Below are 19564 nucleotides of genomic sequence, written 5' to 3' on the forward strand. Positions count from 1 at the left end.
ATACATGGTGCCTGTCCTTTAAAAAAAAAACACACCACCCAAAGCACAGGGCCACAAGACTGTGCTGATTCACTAGAACTGTGTTTGAGGGAAAAATATGTGTGTGAAGCTAATTAGTGAGACTGGGAGTGTGAATGTCCCACAGTGAGTTGATCAGGCTGTTATTGGACCGGCAGAGTTGTGTTTTCCCCTGCTTACCTGGCGGCAGGTGAAGATTGTACAGTAACTTGAGTTTCTCTGTCATGTCTCCGTGGTACATCCCACCTTTTGGGAGACACGTGGTGGGTCAGTGGGATCCATGCTGACTAATCGTAAAATCACTACCAGCCAATTAAGCAGTGAGATTTATCCTGCTTCAAACTAGCACATAACTGATCTCGAAAATATCTCAGAACACCAGCTACACAACCCCGACCCCTCCTCCCGACCGACACATCCATGTTTAATATAGAAATCAGTTAATATTTTCAACGGAAAGTTACGATTCTCTACTTCTTCAAACTCACTCAGACCCGTGACAAACTCCTTGAAGTTGATGAGGCCGTCCTTGTTCATGTCCAGCAGGCGGAAGAGGCGCGCAGCCAGCGTGGCGGTGTGTGTCCCACAGAGCCAGGTTCCCAGGGCCCCGAACAGCTGGCAGAATTGTCCCAGGTCAATGCGGTACTGCTCCAGGTAGGGCAGACTGGGGTCGTGGCGCTCTGCCGCTGTGGTGCTGGCCCCCCAGTAGCAGCTCATTATGTGCTTGGCCTGCCATGGGGAAGGGGAGTGGGATGCAGCTCAGAGGTGGTACTGGCTGATTGAGACATTGAATGGAGAGTGCAATGGTGCTTGACAGTTGAGACATTTGACCTATTGACAAAGGCTTGATAATGATGGTTTTGTTGCCAGCTTTCAGTTTAAAAAAATACAAAATGTTTTGTCACATATACTGGATAGGTGCTGTGAAATGTGTTGTCTTACACTTGTTTGGGGCATGAGCCACAACTTGTTTTGTTCTCAGTCTATTGATAATGCTTACAAAACACATACCGTGTGACAGCTGTGTGACTTGTCATCACAACCATGACCAGCATCACACAACAAACAACTTATTTACCACCCACCACACTAAGTTGACACGCCTGAGTTAAGAACAACATTGCTAACAGAGAAAACTAAATGTTCAAAACCATTGCTGGGTAATGATGTAAAAAGCCGTAGGAACGATAATAACAATGATTTGTTACCTTGAAGTGAACATAGAGTTCTTCTAGCTCCTCGATACTGAAGGCGGAGTCTGTCATGATAGCTCTTACCTGTGGATAGACACACAGCTCTACATCAGACAGAGAAACACCTCTGGCTACAGCATATTAAGTAGGCACTGTATGACTTCAGTATGCACATGTTTTTGTTCCAACCATAACATAACCTATTCGATACATCTCATATCCACAATTGAATCCTACAGACGAAGAAGTGTACCTATGATGAAAATTACAGGCCTCTCTCATCTTTTTAAGTGGGAGAACTTTCACAATTGGTGGTTGACTAAATACTTTTTTGCCCCACTGTATGAATGAGTGATGGAACAGAACAGCATAAGCAAGATGCAATAGATGGTATCGAGTACAGTATATACATATGAGATGAGTAATGTAGGGTATGTAAACATCAAAGTGGCATAGTTTAAAGTGGCTAGTGATACATGTATTACATAAAGATGGCAAGATGCAGTAGATGACAGAGTACAGTATATACATATACATATGAGATGAGTAATGTAGGGTATGTAAACATTATATTAAGTGGCATTGTTTAAAGTGGCTAGTGATACATTTTTACATCAATTTCCATTATTAATATGAGCTGGAGTTGAGTCAGTATGTTGGCAGCAGCCACGCAATGTTAGTGGTGGCTGTTTAACAGTCTGATGGCCTTGAGATAGAAGCTGTTTTTCAGTCTCTCGGTCCCTGCTTTCATGCACCTGTACTGACCTCGCCTTCTGGATGATAGCGGGGTGAACAGGCAGTGGCTCGGGTGGTTGTTGTCCTTGATGATCTTTATGGCCTTCCTGTAACATCGGGTGGTGTAGGTGTCCTGGAGGGCAGGTAGTTTGCCCCCGGTGATGCGTTGTGCAGACCTCACTACCCTCTGGAGAGCCTTACGGTTGTGGGTGGAGCAGTTGCCGTACCAGGCGGTGATACAGCCCAAAAGGATGCTCACGATTGTGCCTCTGTAGAAGTTTGTGAGTGCTTTTGGTGACCAGACAAATTTCTTCTGCCTCCTGAGGCGCTGCTGCGCCTTCTTCACAACGCTGCCTGTGTGGGTGGACCAATTCAGTTTGTCTGTGATGTGTATGCCGAGGAACTTAAAACTTACTACCCTCTCCACTACTGTCCCGTCGATGTGTTTCCTGAAGTCCACAATCATCTCCTTTGTTTTGTTGACGTTGAGTGTGAGGTTATTTTCCTGACACCACACTCTGAGGGCCCTCACCTCCTCGTTGTTGGTAATCAAGCCTACCACTGTAGTGTCGTCCGCAAACTTGATGATCGAGTTGGAGGCGTGCATGGCCATACAGTCGTGGGTGAACAGGGAGTACAGGAGAGGGCTCAGAACGCACCCTTGTGGGGCCCCAGTGTTGAGGATCAGCGGGGTGGAGATGTTACCTACCCTCACCACCTGGGGGCGGCCCGTCAGGAAGTCCAGTACCCAGTTGCACAGGGCGGGGTCGAGACCCAGGGTCTCGAGCTTGATGACGAGTTTGGAGGGTACTATGGTGTTAAATGCTGAGCTGTAGTCGATGAACAGCATTCTCACATAGGTATTCCTCTTGTCCAGATGGTTTAGGGCAGTGTGCAGTGTGGTTGCGTTATCTGTGGACCTATTGGGGCGGCAAGTAAATTGGAGTGGGTCTAGGGTGTCAGGTAGAGTGGAGGTGATATGGTCCTTGACTAGTTTCTCAAAGTACTTAATGATGACAGAAGTGAGTGCTACGGGGCGGTAGTGATGCCTCTAGCACTGAGATGCAGTGCCTTAGACTGCTGCGCCACTCGTGAGCCCCCTTAAAGTTTGGAATGAATAATCCAGAGATATTTATACAGAGCATACCAAACATTAGGAACACCTTCCTAATATTGAGATGCACCCCCTTTTGCCCTCAGAACAGCCTCAATTTGGTCAGAGCATGGACTCTCCAAGGTGCCGAAAGCGTTCCACTGGGTTGCTGGCCCATGTTGACGCCAATGCTTCCCACAGTTGTGTCAAGTTGGCTGGATGTCCTTTTGGTGGTGGACCATTCTTGATACTCACAGGAAACTATTGAGCGTTGCAGTTCTTGACACAAACCGGTGCGCCTGGCACCTACTACCATACCCCATTCAAAGGCACTTAAATATTTTGTCCTGCCCATTCACCCTCAATGGCACACATACACAATCCAAGTCTCAATTGTCCCAAGGCTTAAACATCCTTCTGTAACCACTTACACTGATTGAAGTGGATTTAATAAGCGACATCAAATAAGGGATTTTAGCTTTCACCTGGATTCACCTGGTCAGTCTCTCATGGAAAGAGAGGGTGTTCCCACAGTGTATGGAGAGTTGGCCCAATGTGGTTTCTGTCTGAACATTCCAAGAGCACCACTTTCTCCTCCATAACCATTGCTAAGTGATAATTTACACGTCTGCGTTATGCTGTTTATTTCTGAACGTTTTTAAAACATATGAAGATGTCCAGTGAAAGCAGATACAGTTGAAGTTGGAAGTTTACATACACCTTAGCCAAATACATTTAAACTCAGTGTTTCACAATTCCTGACATTTAATCGTAGTAAAAATTCCCTGTCTTAGGTCAGTTAGGATCACTACTTTATTTTAAGAATGTGAAATGTAAGAATAATAATAGAGAGAATTATTTATTTCAGCTTTGATTTCTTTCATCACATTCCCAGTGGGTCAGATGTTTACATACACTCAATTAGTATTTGAAACATTTGCCACTCAATTGTTTAACTTGGGTCAAACGTTTCAGGTAGCATTCCACAATAAGTTGGGTGGAGTTTGGCCCATTCTTCCTGACAGAGCTGGTGTAACTGAGTCAGGTTTGTAGGCCTCCTTGCTCATACAAGCCTTTTCGGTTCTGCCCACACATTTTCTATAGGATTGAGGTCAGGGCTTTGTGACGGCCACTCCAATACCTTGACTTTGCTGTCTTTAAGCCATTTTGGAAGTATGCTTGGGGTCATTGTCCATTTGGAACACCCATTTGCGACCAAGCTTTAACTTCCTGACTGATGTCTTGAGATGTTGCTTCAATATATCCACAATTGTCCTCCCTCATGATGCCACCTATTTTGTGAAGTTCACCAGTCCCTCCTGCAGCAAAGCACCCCCACAACATGATACTATAGTCCTATAATTCCTATAATAACTACAACCTAAAACTTATTGCCTGGGAATATTGAAGACTCCTGTTAAAAGGAACCACCAGCTTTCATATGTTCTCATGTTCTGAGCAAGGAACTTAAACGTTAGCTTTTTTACATTGCAATATGTGCCCTTTTACGTTCTTCTTCAACACTTTGTTTTTGCATTATTTAATCCAAATTGAACATGTTTCATTATTTATTTGAGGCTAAATTGATTTTATTGATATATTATATTAAGTTAAAATAAGTGTTCATTCAGTATTGTTGTAATTGTAATTATTACAAATACATTTAAAACAAATCGTCCGATTAATCGGTATTGGCATTCTTTTGGTCCTCCAATAATCAGTATCGGCATTAAAATCATAATCGGTCGACCTCTACTTCAGGCGTTTGGAAATTGCTCCCAAGGATGAACCTTGTGGACTTGTGGAGGTCTACAATTTGTTTTCTGAGGTCTTGGCTGATTTCTTTTGATTTTCCCACTCTCAGAAATACATCCACAGGTACACCTCCAATGGACTCAAATGATGTCAATTAGCCTTTCAGAAGCTTCTAAAGCCATGACATAATTTTCTGGAATTTTCCAAGCTGTTCAAAGGCACAGTCAACTTAGTGTATGTAAACTTCTGACCCACTGGAATTGTGATACAGTGAATTATAAGTGAAATAATCTGTCTAAACAATTGTAGGACAAATTACTCGTGTCATGCACAGTCCTAACCGACTTGCCAAAACTATAGTTTGTTGACAAGAAATGTTTGGAGTGGTTGAAAAACGGGTTTTAATGACTCCAACCTAAGTGTATGTAAACTTCCGACTTCAACTGTATGCAACACAAGTACAGACTTGGATAAACATTATCCCACTGCTCTGTTTTGCTTGTTTACAGAGGGTCATTTCATAGGGAACGGTCAGAGGTGAGGTCACCAAGCGCTTCATTCATGGTCACATCTTTGCAGTAATGGAAAAAGTACTAAATTGTCACACGGACAGCTAGGGGCACACTCCAACATAATTTACAAAAGCAGTATTTGTGTTTAGTGAGTCCGCCAGATCAGAGGCGGTAGGGATGACAACGGTTATATTGATAGGTGAGTGCATTGGAGCATATTGCTGTCCTGCCTGTACTTTTGGGTGTCAGGGAAAATGTATGGAATAAAAAGTACATATTTTCATTAGGAATGTAGTAGAGTAAAAGTAAATGTATAAACAGTGAAGTAAAGTACAGATGCCCCCCAAAACTACTTAAGTACTGTAGTATTTCAAAGTATTTTTAATTAGTTACTTTACACCACTGCTTCTTTGACATATGAACTCACCACGCTCCTCTTGGCGGTGTCCTCCAGCGATTGGATGACCTTTAACCTCTGATGGAACCTCATCTGCTCGATGACATCAGCACGCAAACTACCAAACTTCTGCTCAGAGACACAGACAGAGGGAAAAGGCAGTGAAGTCACTAATATGTAGAATCGATATCAATCTCTCCTTGTGCTATGTGATTGACTTAAGTGAGTTGTGTGAAAAAGTCACGTGGTTCTACTAGTCATGTCTTACCTCACAGGATGACTTGATGAGCTGGAACACGTCAATCTGAGGCGGCGGCTCATCGCCACTGGTCAACAGGGCGTGGAGGTGGGGAATGGGCGGAGACACGGTCTGCTTGTTGACAACATTGTCCAGATACCTGTGAGTGAGTGAGAGAGATAATCCAATATTTCTCACTCCGAGCAATATGGCTATAGCTTCTTCAGTCTAGAGCAGTACTGCCATCATTCATAAATAGAAGGAGAAAAAAAACAAGTAAACCTTTCTGTATAGTTACACTATAGTTACTATTCCAATTAAACATTTTGGCTGTGCAATGTGTATTGGTGTCAATTACATGGAAGTCAGTTCAGTCAAGTGAATTAGGGAAGAAGCACTTGAGAAATTGTTCCTTCCGTCCATTCTATTCTATTCCCCAACTCACCGTCCAAGGATGGTCATGGCCTCTCCCTCGTCATTGCAGTCCAGTAGGGTGTCCATGTTGGCGTGCAGCACGGCCAGTGCCACTTGGAAGATGACCTTGATGCCCTCATAGAAGAAGCAGTCAACCAGAAGCACAGCGCTGTCGAAGGGCATGACGCTGAGGAACAGGGTGAGGAACCAGGAGAGGGAGATGGTGGAGATGACTCCCAGCTCCTGCATGTGCTCGTAGAGGAAAGGGAGGCACGCGCGAGTCAGCTCCTCAAACACACCCTGGTCAACGAGAGCACCTGAGAGAGAGAGCGAGACTATTTAGAACGTACTGTTTAGTAAAAAGGTATGCAATAAGCAACAAATATCAACATACCTCTCATCCATACTGAGAAGCAATGTTCCCTAAAAAAAAAATGCTTTATCCAGTTTACTGTGAACACTAATGCTATACCCACTTTAAGATAGTTTTCAGACAGTGGTCAAGTAGGCTACTGTGGCAATTTGATCATAATGCAGGCCTACCAGAGTGACCTACCATCATAAACAACGGAGAAAATGCATCCCGTAACATTTTAACATGGAAATAGCTGTTCTATCATTCAGCCTACAGTTGCAGCCAATGTGCGGTGATCAATGTAGGCCTACATTCCATGAGACTTTTGAAAAAAACATGCAGGGCTTGACATTAACCCGTTTATCCACTTGTCCTTCAGACAAGGAGGTGACTGAAGATGGTGGTGGGTTGTTTGATGCAAGAAACCACTTTACAGAATACAATGCATTATTATTCCCATGCCATTATTACAGAGAATCAGACAAATTATTCTATCCTCTGCCTACTTAGCTTATTCAAGCCGGTCTCAAAATACAACACTGCCCTATGAAGACACAAAAAAAAGCTATTGATTTTACTCACTTTTCATAGATGTCTAACAATGTACACGTTTTGTCCACTTGCAGGAAGCAATCACTGACTACAAATGATCTGTAACTGGGCGAGTGACTCAATAAATAGCAAAGGATATGAACAAAATGTGCACACGTGGCTACATGCAGCTCTCGCTTTGATCTCAAAACAAGCCATCTACTCACGACCGCTCATGCTGTAAACACAGTCCAGTTCAAAGTGAACGGAACAGATCCATATACAGTGTCTTCGGAAAGTATTCAGACTCCTAGACTTTTTGCACATTTTGTTACATTACAGCCTTATTCTAAAAATAATTAAATAAAAACAATTCCTCAGCAATATACACAGAATACCCCATAATGGCATAGCTAACAGGTTTTTAGAAATGTTTGCAAATGTATTAAAAGTAAAATACAGAAATACCTTATTTACATAAGTATTAAGACGCTTCGTTATGAGACTCGAAATTGAGCTCAGGTGCATCCTGTTTCCATTGTTCGTCCTTGGAGTCCACCTGTGGTAAATTCAATTGATTTGACATGATTTGGAAAAGGCACACACCTGTCCATACAAGGTCCCACAGTGCAAGTCAGAGCAAAAACCAAGCCACGAGGTCAAAGGAATTGTCCGTAGAGCTACGAGACAGGATTGTGTCGAGGCACAGATCTGAGGAAGGGTACAAAAACATTTCTGCAGCATTGAAGGTCCCCAAGAACAAAGTTGGCTCCATCACCTTTAAAATGGAAGGGAGGTGACCAAGAACCCAATGGTCACTCTGACAGAGCTCTAGAGTTCCTCTGTGGAGATGGGAGAACTTTCCAGAAGGACAACCAGCTCTCGGCAGCACTCCACCTATCAGGCCTTTATGGTAGAGTGGCCAGGCAGAAGCCACTCCTCAGTAAAAGGCACATGAGAGCCTGCTTGGAGCTTGCCAAAAGGCACCCAAAGACTCTCAGACCATGACAAACAAGATTCTCTGGTCTGATGAAACCAAGATTTAACTATTTGGCATGAATGCCAAGTGTCTCGTCTGGAGGAAACCTGGCACTATCCCTATGGTGAAGCATGGTGGTGGCAGCATCATGCTGTGGGGATGTTTTTCAGAGACTGGGAACTAGTCCGGGTTAGGGTTGCAAAGGGTCTGAAACTTTCCAGGAGATTGCCGGAAATTTTCCAATGGAAGTTAAGCCCGGGAATTTTGCTTAAATTAATCAAAAAAGCTTATAACAGTGAACCTTTTCTGTGAGGATACACTCAAGGCAATTCTAGGTCTTGTGGCATATTTTAGTTAAACTATCCCCAATTCAATGGAATTGCAACCCTCTGCATGCACAGTGCATTTTTCCATCACATGTACTGCTGATTCTCAAGATCTTGAACACTAATGAGATGCTATTGAGCCAACACTACTACACTGTCTGAGCCAAGGACTACATACTTTTGATTACAATACTGGGTGGGGTGAATATATTTTATGACATACATCATTTTTTGTTAACTAGTGAATAGTAGCCTACAGCAAAGTGTGTTTAAATCATTTCTAACTTGTTAACAATTTCTGCAAGTTAGTTTTTGCTACGATGTGGGTTTTATCTTGCTTGAGCCTGCTAACTGAGGAGTGTTAATTCACCTGTTTCCAAACATGTTTAATTTTAAAACATTAATCTGGACAAGTGCATAAAGTTCCCTCAGTGCTCACAACAATCAACCTCCGACAAAAGTCCCTCTACCTCTATTAAAGGTGAAAATGATGAATCAGACACCTTATCGATAGCAACAGCTCATGATCCTCCTGCAACCAGAAGTTTTTTTGACTAAATGGAGGAACGTAGTCAGAGATGCTGATGAATGTCTTGCTCGAGCTGTGTATGTAACTGGTTCACCTCTAACGCTCACAGGCAATGTGTATTGGAAGAGATTTCTGAATGTTCTTCACCCAGCATACACCCCTCCAACCAGACATGCTTTATCTACTCATTTGCTGGATGCAGAGTTCAACAGAGTTCAAGTGAAGGTCAAGCAAATCATAGAGAAAGCAGACTGTATAGCAATCATCTCTGATGGGTGGTTGAATGTTTGTGGGTATGGAATAATTAACCACGTAATCTCCACCCCTCAACCAGTATTCTACAAGAGCACAGACACAAGGGACAACAGACACACCGGTCTCTACATTTCAGATGAGCTGAAGGCAGTCATCAACGACCTTGGACCACAGAAGGTATTTGCACTGGTGACAGACAATGCTGCGAACATGAAGGCTGCTTGGTCTAAAGTGGAGGAGTCCTACCCTCACATCACACACATTGGTTGTGCTGCTAATGCATTGAATCTGCTCCTCAAGGACATCATGGCACTGAAAACAATGGATACACTCTACAAGAAAGCCAAGGAAATGGTTAGGTATGTGAAGGGTCATCAAATTATAGCAGCAATCTACCTCACCAAGCAAAGTGAGAAGAATAAGAGCACCACATTGAAGCTGCCCAACAACACCCGTTGGGGTGGTGTTATCATGTTTGACAGTCTCCTGGAGGGGAAGGAGTCTCTCCAAGAAACGGCCATATCACAGTATGCAGATATGGGCAGGCCCATCAAGAGGATCCTCCTGGATTATGTATTTTGGGAGAGAGTTGTAAGCAGCCTGAAACCGAAAGTAGTAGCCATTGCACGGATTGAGGGAGACAATGCCTTCCTGTCTGATGTTCAGACTCTTCTTGAAGATCTAAGAAGAAATCCGTTCTGCCCTGCCCACTTCACTGTTGCTCCAAGCAGAGCAAACTGCAGTTCTGAAATACATCAAAAAGCATGAAGACTTCTACCTGAAGACCATACACATCGCAGTGTACATGTTGGACCCCAAGTATGCTGGCAAAAGCATCCTGTCTGGTGCAGAGATCAACAAGGCCTATGGTGTCATCACTACCGTGTCTTTCCACCTTGGCCTGGATGAGGGCAAGGTTCTTGGCAGTCTGGCGAAGTACACTTCCAAGCAAGGGCTTTGGGATGGAGATGCAATATGGCAGTCGTGCCAACATATATCATCAGCCACCTGGTGGAAGGGACTTTGTGGATCTGAAGCTCTTTCCCCATTGCCTCCATCATCCTCCAAATCGCACCAACATCAGCCGCCTCAGAGCGCAACTGGTCCTTGTTTGGGAACTGATAAGGGAATTTATATGTTTAAAGTCTCTTAAACTCGTCCCCTACTGTATTTATTTATTTAGCTCCTTTGCACCCCAGTATTTCTACTTTGCATACTCATCTACTGTCAAATCTACCATTCCAGTGTTTTAATTTCTATATTTTTGATTTACTTCACCATCATGGCCTATTTATTGCATTTACCTCCCTTATCTCACCTCATTTGCTCACATTGTATATAGACTTATTTTTCTACTGTATTATTGACTATGTTTTTTTTTACTCCATTCGTAACTCTGTGTTGTTATACGTGTCAAACTGCTTTGCTTTATCTTGGCCAGGTCGCAGTTGTAAATGAGAACTTGTTCTCAACTTGCCTACCTGGTTAAGTAAAGGTGAAATAAAAAAATAAAAAATAAAGTAATGACTAAAGAATTCCACCCTGAAACGTATTTAACGGTGTGAAATGTATTAGAATTATAAGACTATAATCCAATAATGTATGTGTGAGACAAGTTAAGGGTGAGAAATGTATGGTTGAGAAAACAAAGGACATTTGAACTAGACATGACCTGGTTGTAACTCTGAAAACTGACAACAGGAAAGAGGGCCCTTCCAAGGTCTCTCTAATCTAGGGAGGAGGGGAACAGCGAGAAATTGCCAAGGCTGGTAGAAAAGTGATAAAACTGTGTGTGTGTGTGGAAGTAAAAAAAAAAAAATGCTGTTTTTGCATTTTTGACTTCAGAGCTCTCTGAATAAAGAATGAACCTTTTGCAGTATCTGAGACTTTGCCTAATTCTTATTTTGAACCCGGGATTTACAACCTGGGGTGAATTGGTCGAAGCTATAAAATAGTTTGGTTAGAACATTGGGAGAAAATTCTCGTGACAGGAACACACATACCAAAGCACGCAACAGGCTGACCAATACAAGGGTTGAAAAACTGGTGGCCATCCGGGCAAATTTGAGGCTTTTTGAGCCTGACAATGAGCCATCCTCAACGAGATCGGAACGTGACAGTGAAGATGAGGCCCCAGAGTCTGATGTTCAAGAGGTGGACATTGAGAAGTTCCAGGGAGAAGACATGGAAGCCTAAGAGGAAGACAACCAAAGCTTTAGTTTCTAGACTATAATTTTACAGATGTATGTTGAAAACGTTTTGGGGAGATGCGATGGATCATTGGGGATCATTCAATATTCCCTTTCTTTTGTTGTTCAGTGAAATCATCCCATCTGAAGAGTTGACTCATTTAATTAAAGTTCAATTTGTAACGAAATGTATTTATTTTTCTATTGGAAAGATTATCATTTGTAATGATGTCTACTTGTTTATGTTATGGTAAATATATCCAATGCAAAAAACATTACATTTAAATGGTATTAATATTAATTTGCAGATATTTCCATTAATTCCGATATATTCCCACAGAAGGTTTCCACCTCTGAATATTCCCCAAAATGTGCAACCCTAGTCAGGATGGAGGAAAAGATGAATGGAGCAAAGTATTGAGAGATCCTTGATGAAAACCTGCTCCATAGTGCTCAGGACTTCAGACGGGGGTTCACCTTCCAACAGGACAACGACCCTAAGCACACAGCCAAGACAACGCAGGAGTGGCTTCAGGACAAGTCTCTGAATGTCCTTGAGTGGCCCAGTCAGGGCCCGGACTTGAACCCGATCGAACATCTCTGGAGAGACCTGAAAATAGCTGTGCAGCGATGCTCCCCATCCAACCTGATAGAGCTTGGGAGGATCTACAGAGAATGGGAGACACTCCCCAAATACAGATGTGCCAAGTTTGTAGCATCATACCCAAGAAGACTCAAGACTGTAATCGCTGCCAAAAGGTGCTTCAACAAAGTACTGAGTAAAGGGTCTGAATACTTATGTAAAAAAATATGCTTTTGCTTTGTCATTCTCGGGTATTGTGTGTAGGTAGATTGATGAGACTAAAAATGTGATACATTTTAGAATAAGGCTGTAAAGTAACAAAATGTGAAAAAAAAAGTCAAGGGGTCTGAATACTTCTGAAGGCACTGTATAGCATTGGTCTATTTGCATATAGGCCTAATGCAGCTCTGATTGGTTATGCCTCACTGGTCTGTGTAGAGTATGGGCTGAGTCGTGCGTGTTAATGCAATAGAATCCTACTCCGATGCGTTCTGCCCACAACAAAATCTCTTGCATAGTTTGTTTTGTTTAGGTATGTTGCATTGCATTAATATTGCGTTGATTCGATCACAATTCCCACAGTAAAGGGAAACGTTGATAGTGTTTAACTAAGGGGGAAAACTCTAGAAAGTTGAGTGAAGTTCAAACTCGTGCTTCTGTGTGGGCTGATATTTCTTCATGGCGGCAGTCCAATGGGAGCTGCGTGCAATTTAGAGGGAACATTGCTGAGAAGCTGTCATCTTAGATGTGCAATCGTGCTTGTTCCCCAGACATTCGTTCAATTTTGTAGAACGCGTCCCCTATTCTGATTATCAACTATTGTCAAACACATGTGTGGAAAGACAATTCTCTTCCTCAATAGTGTGCAGGGAATTCTACTAGATGAAGACAAAATGAGTATGACATCCTGGCATTTAAAGCATTCTCAATTTTCTAAAATGTCACATATTATAGAACGTTCTATTTTTCCATACCCAAATAGCCTACTAATTTAGAGCACAAGTATAGGTATTGGGACACAGTCACTGTGTGACCACTGTAAATTTAATTTAAGTGACGGCCATTTGAAGGGCAGTGAACGAAGAATGGGCTTGTCTACCCTATAAAACACTCTGAAATGAGGGGATTTGGAGGAATCTTAACAGAGGATTCTTTCCTAAGTGTGTAGGGAGCGACAAAACAAAGACATAACCCAATGGAATTTAACACAAGTGTGTGTCTATGAGAGGTTGTGTCAGTCACTCACCCACCACCCTGGTGTTGTAGTAGTCAGGCAGCATCCTCTCACACAGAGCCACCAAAAGCCAGAAGGCCTCCTCCTCCGTACAGTACAGCAGCAGTACCGACGTCACAATGTTCATCGCCTGGAGAGAGAGAGAGAGAGAACGGTTTAGTGATAGATACAGAGGTTTATAACAAGAGAAACAGACAGGTACATTAACCCTATTACAGGGGCTGAGTCGCTGGCTTACTGATGCTCTTCCATGCCGTCCCTAGGAGGGGTGCGTCACTTGAGTGGGTTGAGTCACTGACGTGGTCTTCCTGTCTGGGTTGGCGCCCCCCCCTTGGGTTGTGCCGAAGGGGGGGGCGCCAACCTAAGTGTAAGTAAACTTCCGACTTCAACTGTAATTCACCACATGGTCAAATCTCTCTGTTGGCTCTTTAATGGTGTACATAATTTTTGTTTTTCATGTATTTCAGGGGTTTGACCAGCTGACGGCAATGACAAAGCTGGCCTCGCAGTTTGATGAGTGGGGGCTGTCTACTCCTGCCTTAACCAGCTGGCATGCAAATGCACCAGCAATACCAGTGCCTTCTGTTAATTGTAAGAGGGAGGAACATTTAAATGTGAAAGTAGATCCCCTTTGTCCCTCTCCTTTCTCTTATTATTCTTTCTGTTATTGCAGGTCAAAACAGACTTGAGGAATAGACTGCAGGGAGAGCATCTCGCCTCCTGCATGCCCCCCCCCCATCAAGGAGTTCAATTAGAAACATTTTTCCAAAAGCCCAGAAGAATAAAGTGCTCTGACAAGCTGTAAACTATGTCAGAACTAGGTTTTTGTCAGAACCTGGAAAGAGATTTCCAACGCCTCCTTTTGTAATGAACATGACTTAGTGGGCTCTAATTCATGTTCAGTCAAATGTTCCTCTGTTAATTTTGTCAAGATAAACATTTTTATTTCAGAAAGAAGGTCTCTTGTGTTTCTTTGGATAGCTGCAGCACTCAACCTTAAAGCTCACAGAAAGGGAGCGCATAGCGCGTCTGTCCTCGGTTGCAACACTCACTGCCGAATTCCAAACTGCCTCTGGAAGCAACATCAGCACAAGAACTGTTTGCCGGGAGCTTCATGAAATGGGTTTCCATGGTCGAGCATCCGCATACAAGCATAAGATCACCATGTGCAATGCCAAGCATCGGCTGGAGTGGTGTAAAGCTCGCCACCTTGTAGCAGTGGAAACACGTTCTCTGGAGTGATGAATCACGCTTCACCATCTGTCAGTCTGACGGACAAATCTGTGTTTGGCGGATGCCATGAGAATGCTACCTGCCCGAATGCATAGTGCCAACTGTAAAGTTTGGTGGAGTGGAGGAGGAATAATGGGCTCGGGCTGTTTTTCATGGTTCGGGCTAGGCCCCTTAGTTCCAGCATACAATGACATTCTAGATGATTCTGTGCTTCCAACTTTGTGGCAACAGTTTGAGGAAAGACCATTCCTGTTTAAGCATGACAATGCCCTGTGCACAAAGTGAGGTCCATACAGAAATGGTTTGTCGAGATCGGTGTGGAAAAACTTGACTGGCCTGCACCTCAACCCTATCGAACACCTTCGGGATGAATTGGAACGGCGACTGCGAGCCAGGCCTAATCGTCCAACATCATTGGCCGACCTCACTTGTGGCTGAATGGAAGTCCCTGCAGCAATGTTCCAACATCTAGTGGAAACCCTTCTTACAATGAATGGAGGCTAAGGGGAAAGGGGGGACCAACTCCATATTAATGCCCATGATTTTGTAATGAGATGATGTGAACGTGATGTTTCTGATGTGTGGACAAGGCTACTTACAATGTTGACCACCTGCATAGTTTTAAACAATGCAGTACAACCCCCCCCCCCCAGAAAAATAAGACAAGTCGGCATACCTGGCAGTATCCTATGCCAGGGTTGCGGCAGGCGTAGGCGGTGAGGACCCTGCGGAGGGCAGCGATGCCCATCTCATTCTGGAAGGCGTGGTGCTCAGGCATGGAGCGGTGCAGGTCCCTCTCGATCTCCTCCGTGGCCAGGGTACAGCGGCCCATGGCCTGCTCCACCCGCTCAGCGTAGTAGCCAGGGTGGGTGTCCATCTCATTCTGAGCTCCTGGAGAGGGGATTGATTGATGGATGGATGGGGGTAAGTGGTTAACTCAATAGATTATAAGACAGACACAGACAATATGGGTTTGTCAGTGGGCAAATTATTTAATGTTTAGATCCTTTTGATTCTAACCATTGTAAAAAATAAAAAAAATAGGTCAGATTCAGACAACTGGTAGTTTCTTTGTTGTACCATCAAAAACGTGGTTAACCTTTACATATTTGCTAGAAACCACTAATTCGAGGGATTCCTGAAAACAGAATTTAGACTTGTCATTAACTCTCACTCCAGATATCATTGCATGACACAATCCTGTTCATTTAGCCCCGTTTATTAAGTGCTACCATTTTAACATAGTATGACACATCCACATAGCAACACAACCTATGGGCTCAGTTTCGTAACAGTTACTTAGCAAGGTCATATGACGCCGGAGTCCAGGGAGTCAGTTGATCTCAGATTAGTCAGACGTTGCACCACTAGGTAACAACAACAACACTTCCCTAATAACCACGGCAACAGAGAGACAAACACACACTACCTTCAGGTCACAAGGTAGGAGTGACTGCTGTCCTTGATACTACTAACCGAATTCTGATGTGGATGTAGTCTTGACACACACAATGCTTGCTTGCACACACAGACTCACTTATTCATAATGAGTATTGTTCACTGTGTTGCTAACATGGTGGCAACACAGTGAACAACGATATTAAGAACATAGAGCGGGCGGGTTATACACTATCGGCAAGAGAGAAAAACAGCCTCTGGTAAGACACGGGCCGGGGGCCTATGCATTTATGTAAACAACAGTTGGTGCACGATATCTAAGGAAGTCTCAAAGTTGTGCTCGCCTGAGATGGAGTATCTTATGATAAGCTGCAGACCTCACTATTAGCCCAGAGAGTTTTCATCTGTTATTTTCGTAACTGTCTATATATCACCACAGAGCGAGGTTAGAACTAAAACCGCACTAAATGAGCTGTATTCCGCGATAAGCAAACAGGAAAACACTCAGAGGCGGCGCTCCTAGTGGCCTGTGAATTTAATGCAGGGAAACTTAAATCAGTTTTACAGAATTTCTATCAACATGTTAAATGTGCAACCAGAGGGAAAACAATTCTAGACCACCTCTACTCCACATACTGCGACGCGTACAAAGCTCTCCCTCGCCCTCCATTTGGCAAATCTGACCATAACTCTATCCTCCTGAGTCCCGCTTACAATAAAAAATTAAAGCAGGAAGCACCAGTGACTCGGTCTATAAAAAAAGTGGTCAGATGAAGCAGATGCTAACCTACAGGACTGTTTTGCTAGCACAGACTGGAATATGTTACATGATTCTTCCGATGGCATTGAGGAGTACACCACATCAGTCACTGGCTTTATCAAGAGGACGAGGACGTCATCCCCACAGTGACTGTACGTACATACTAGAGGTCGACCGATTAATTGGAATGGCCGATTAATTAGGACCGATTTCAAGTTTTCATAATCGGAAATCGGTATTTTTGGGCGCCGATTTGCCAATTTGTTTTTCTTTTTTCCCCCCACACCTTTATTTAACTAGGCAAGTCAGTTAAGAACACATTCTTATTTTCAATGACGGCCTAGGAACGGTGGGTTAACTGCCTCGTTCAGGGGCAGATCCAGTCAGCTCGGGGGATCCAGTCTTACAGTCAACGAGTCCAACGCAATAACGACCTGCCTCTCTCTCTCGTTGCACTCCACAAGGAGACTGCCTGTTACGCAAATGCAGTAAGCCAAGGTAAGTTGCTAGCTAGCATTAAACTTATCTTATAAAAAACAATCAATCATAATCACTAGTCAACTACACATGGTTGATGATATTACTAGATATTATCTAGCGTTTCCTGTGTTGCATATAATCTGACTGAGCATACAAGCATCTAAGTATCTGACTGAGCGGTGGTAGGCAGAAGCAGGCGCGTAAACATTCATTCAAACAGCACTTTCGTGCGTTTTGCCAGCAGCTCTTCGTTGTGCGTCAAGCATTGCGCTGTTTATGACTTCAAACCTATCAACTCTCAAAATGAGGCTGGTGTGACCGAAGTGAAATCTCTGGTGAGTTAGCGCGCGCTAATAGCGTTTCAAACTTCACTTGCTCTGAGCCTTGGGGTGGTTGTTTCCCTTGCTCTGCATGGGTAACGCATCGATGTGTTGCTGGTTCGAGCCCAGGGCGAGGAGAGGGACGGGAGCTATACTGTTACACTGGCAATACTAAAGTGCCTATAAGAACATCCAATAGTCAAAGGTTAATGAAATACAAATGGTATAGAGGGAAATAGTCCTATAATAACTACAACCTAAAACTTCTTACCTGGGAATATTGAAGACTCATGTTAAAAGGAAGCACCAGCTTTCATATGTTCTCATGTTCTGAGCAAGGAACTGAAACGTTAGCTTTCTTATATAGCACATATAGCACTTTTACGTTCTTCTCCAACACTTTGTTTTTGCATTATTTAAACCAAATTGAACATGTTTCATTATCTACTTGAGGCTAAATAGATTTTATTGATGTATTATATTAAGTTAAAATAAGTGTTAATTCAGTATTGTTGTAAAAGTCATTATTACAAATACATTTCAAATGTATTAAAAATACATAATTTTTTATTATTATTATTTTGTTAAATCGGCCGATTAAATCGGTAGCGGCTTTTTTGGTCCTCCAATAATCGGTATCGGCGTTGAAAAATCATAATCGGTCGACCTCTAGTACATACCTCAACCAGAAGCCATGGATTACAGGCAACATTCGCACTGAGCTAAAGGGTAGAGCTGCCGCTTTCAAGAAGCGGGACTCTAACGCGGAAACTTATAAGAAACACCAACACCATTATCCCAGAAACCCTAGACCCACTCCAATTTGCATACCGCACCACCAGATCCACAGATGACGCAATCTCTATTGCACTCCACACTGCCCTTTCCCACCTGGACAAAAGGAAGACCTATGTGAGATGCTATTCATTGACTACAGCTTAGCGTTCAACACCATAGTGCCCTCATCACTAAGCTAAGGACCCTGGGACTAAACAACTCCCTCTGCAGCTGGATCCTAGACTTCCTGACGGGCCGCCCCCAGGTGGTAAGGGTAGGTAACAACACATCCGCCATGCTGATCCTCAACACGGGGGCCCCTCAGGGGTGCGTGCTCAGCCCCCTCCTGTACACATCATGTTCACTCATGATTGCACGGCCAGGCACAACTCCAACATCATCATTAAGTTTGCTGATGACACAACAGTGGTAGGCCTGATCACTGAAAACGATGAGACAGCCTATAGGGAGGAGGTCAGAGACCTGACCATGTTGTGCAAGGACAACAACCTCTCCCTCAACGCGATCAAGACAAAGGAGATGATTGTGGACTACAGGAAAAAGAGGACCGAGCACGCCCCCATTCTCATCGACGGGGCTGTCGTGGAGCAGGTTGAGAGTTTCAAGTTCCTTGGGTAGTGCGTACGGCCCAGTACATCACCGGGGCCAAGCTTCCTGCCATCCAGGTCCTCTACACCAGGCGGTGTCAGCGGAAGGCCCTAAAAATCAAAGACTCCAGCCACCCTAGTCATAGACTGATCTCTCTGCTACCGCATAGAAAGCGGTACCGGAGTGCCAAGTCTAGGTCCAAGAGGCTTCTAAACAGCTTCTTCCCCCAATCCATAAGACTGCTGAACAATTAATCAAATGGCCACCGGACTATTTTCATTGACACCGCCTCCCTCCCATTTGTTTTGTACACTGCTCCTACTCGCTGTTAATTATCTATGCATAGTCACATCACTCTTACCTACATGTACAAATGACCTTGACTAACCTGTACCCCCACACACTGACTCGGTACCGGTACCCCCTGTATATAGCCTCATTATTGTGTTATTTTTAATTATTTTTTTACTTTAGTTTATTTGGTATTTTCTTAACTCTTCTTGAACTGCACTGTTGGTTAAGGGATTTTAAGTAAGCATTTCACGTTAAGGTCTACACTTGTTGTATTCGGTGCATGTGATAAATAAAGTTTGATTTGTACATTGGGAAAAAATACCTGCTCCATTTCAGACATCAAAAAATTGTTTTAGG

General features: G+C 43.5%; 1 protein-coding gene across 4 annotated transcripts in view; it reads right to left on the minus strand.

The window, feature by feature from the left end:
* LOC109864827 (TBC1 domain family member 9B) overlaps positions 1-19564 on the minus strand; it is a 43799-nt gene that overhangs the window by 7679 nt on the left and 16556 nt on the right. For all 4 annotated transcript variants that reach the window (XM_020452805.2, XM_031798107.1, XM_020452807.2 and 1 more), the window contains 8 exons: positions 15246-15460; positions 13349-13466; positions 6387-6672; positions 5972-6101; positions 5734-5832; positions 1227-1295; positions 507-747; positions 199-264 (listed from right to left, as the gene is read on the minus strand). In XM_020452805.2, coding sequence (XP_020308394.1) covers positions 199-264; positions 507-747; positions 1227-1295; positions 5734-5832; positions 5972-6101; positions 6387-6672; positions 13349-13466; positions 15246-15460 — 1224 coding nt within the window. The remainder of the gene's footprint in view (positions 1-198; positions 265-506; positions 748-1226; positions 1296-5733; positions 5833-5971; positions 6102-6386; positions 6673-13348; positions 13467-15245; positions 15461-19564) is intronic.

This window comes from Oncorhynchus kisutch, linkage group LG19, assembly GCF_002021735.2.
Source record: "Oncorhynchus kisutch isolate 150728-3 linkage group LG19, Okis_V2, whole genome shotgun sequence".
In the NCBI taxonomy this organism is placed as follows: domain Eukaryota; kingdom Metazoa; phylum Chordata; class Actinopteri; order Salmoniformes; family Salmonidae; genus Oncorhynchus; species Oncorhynchus kisutch.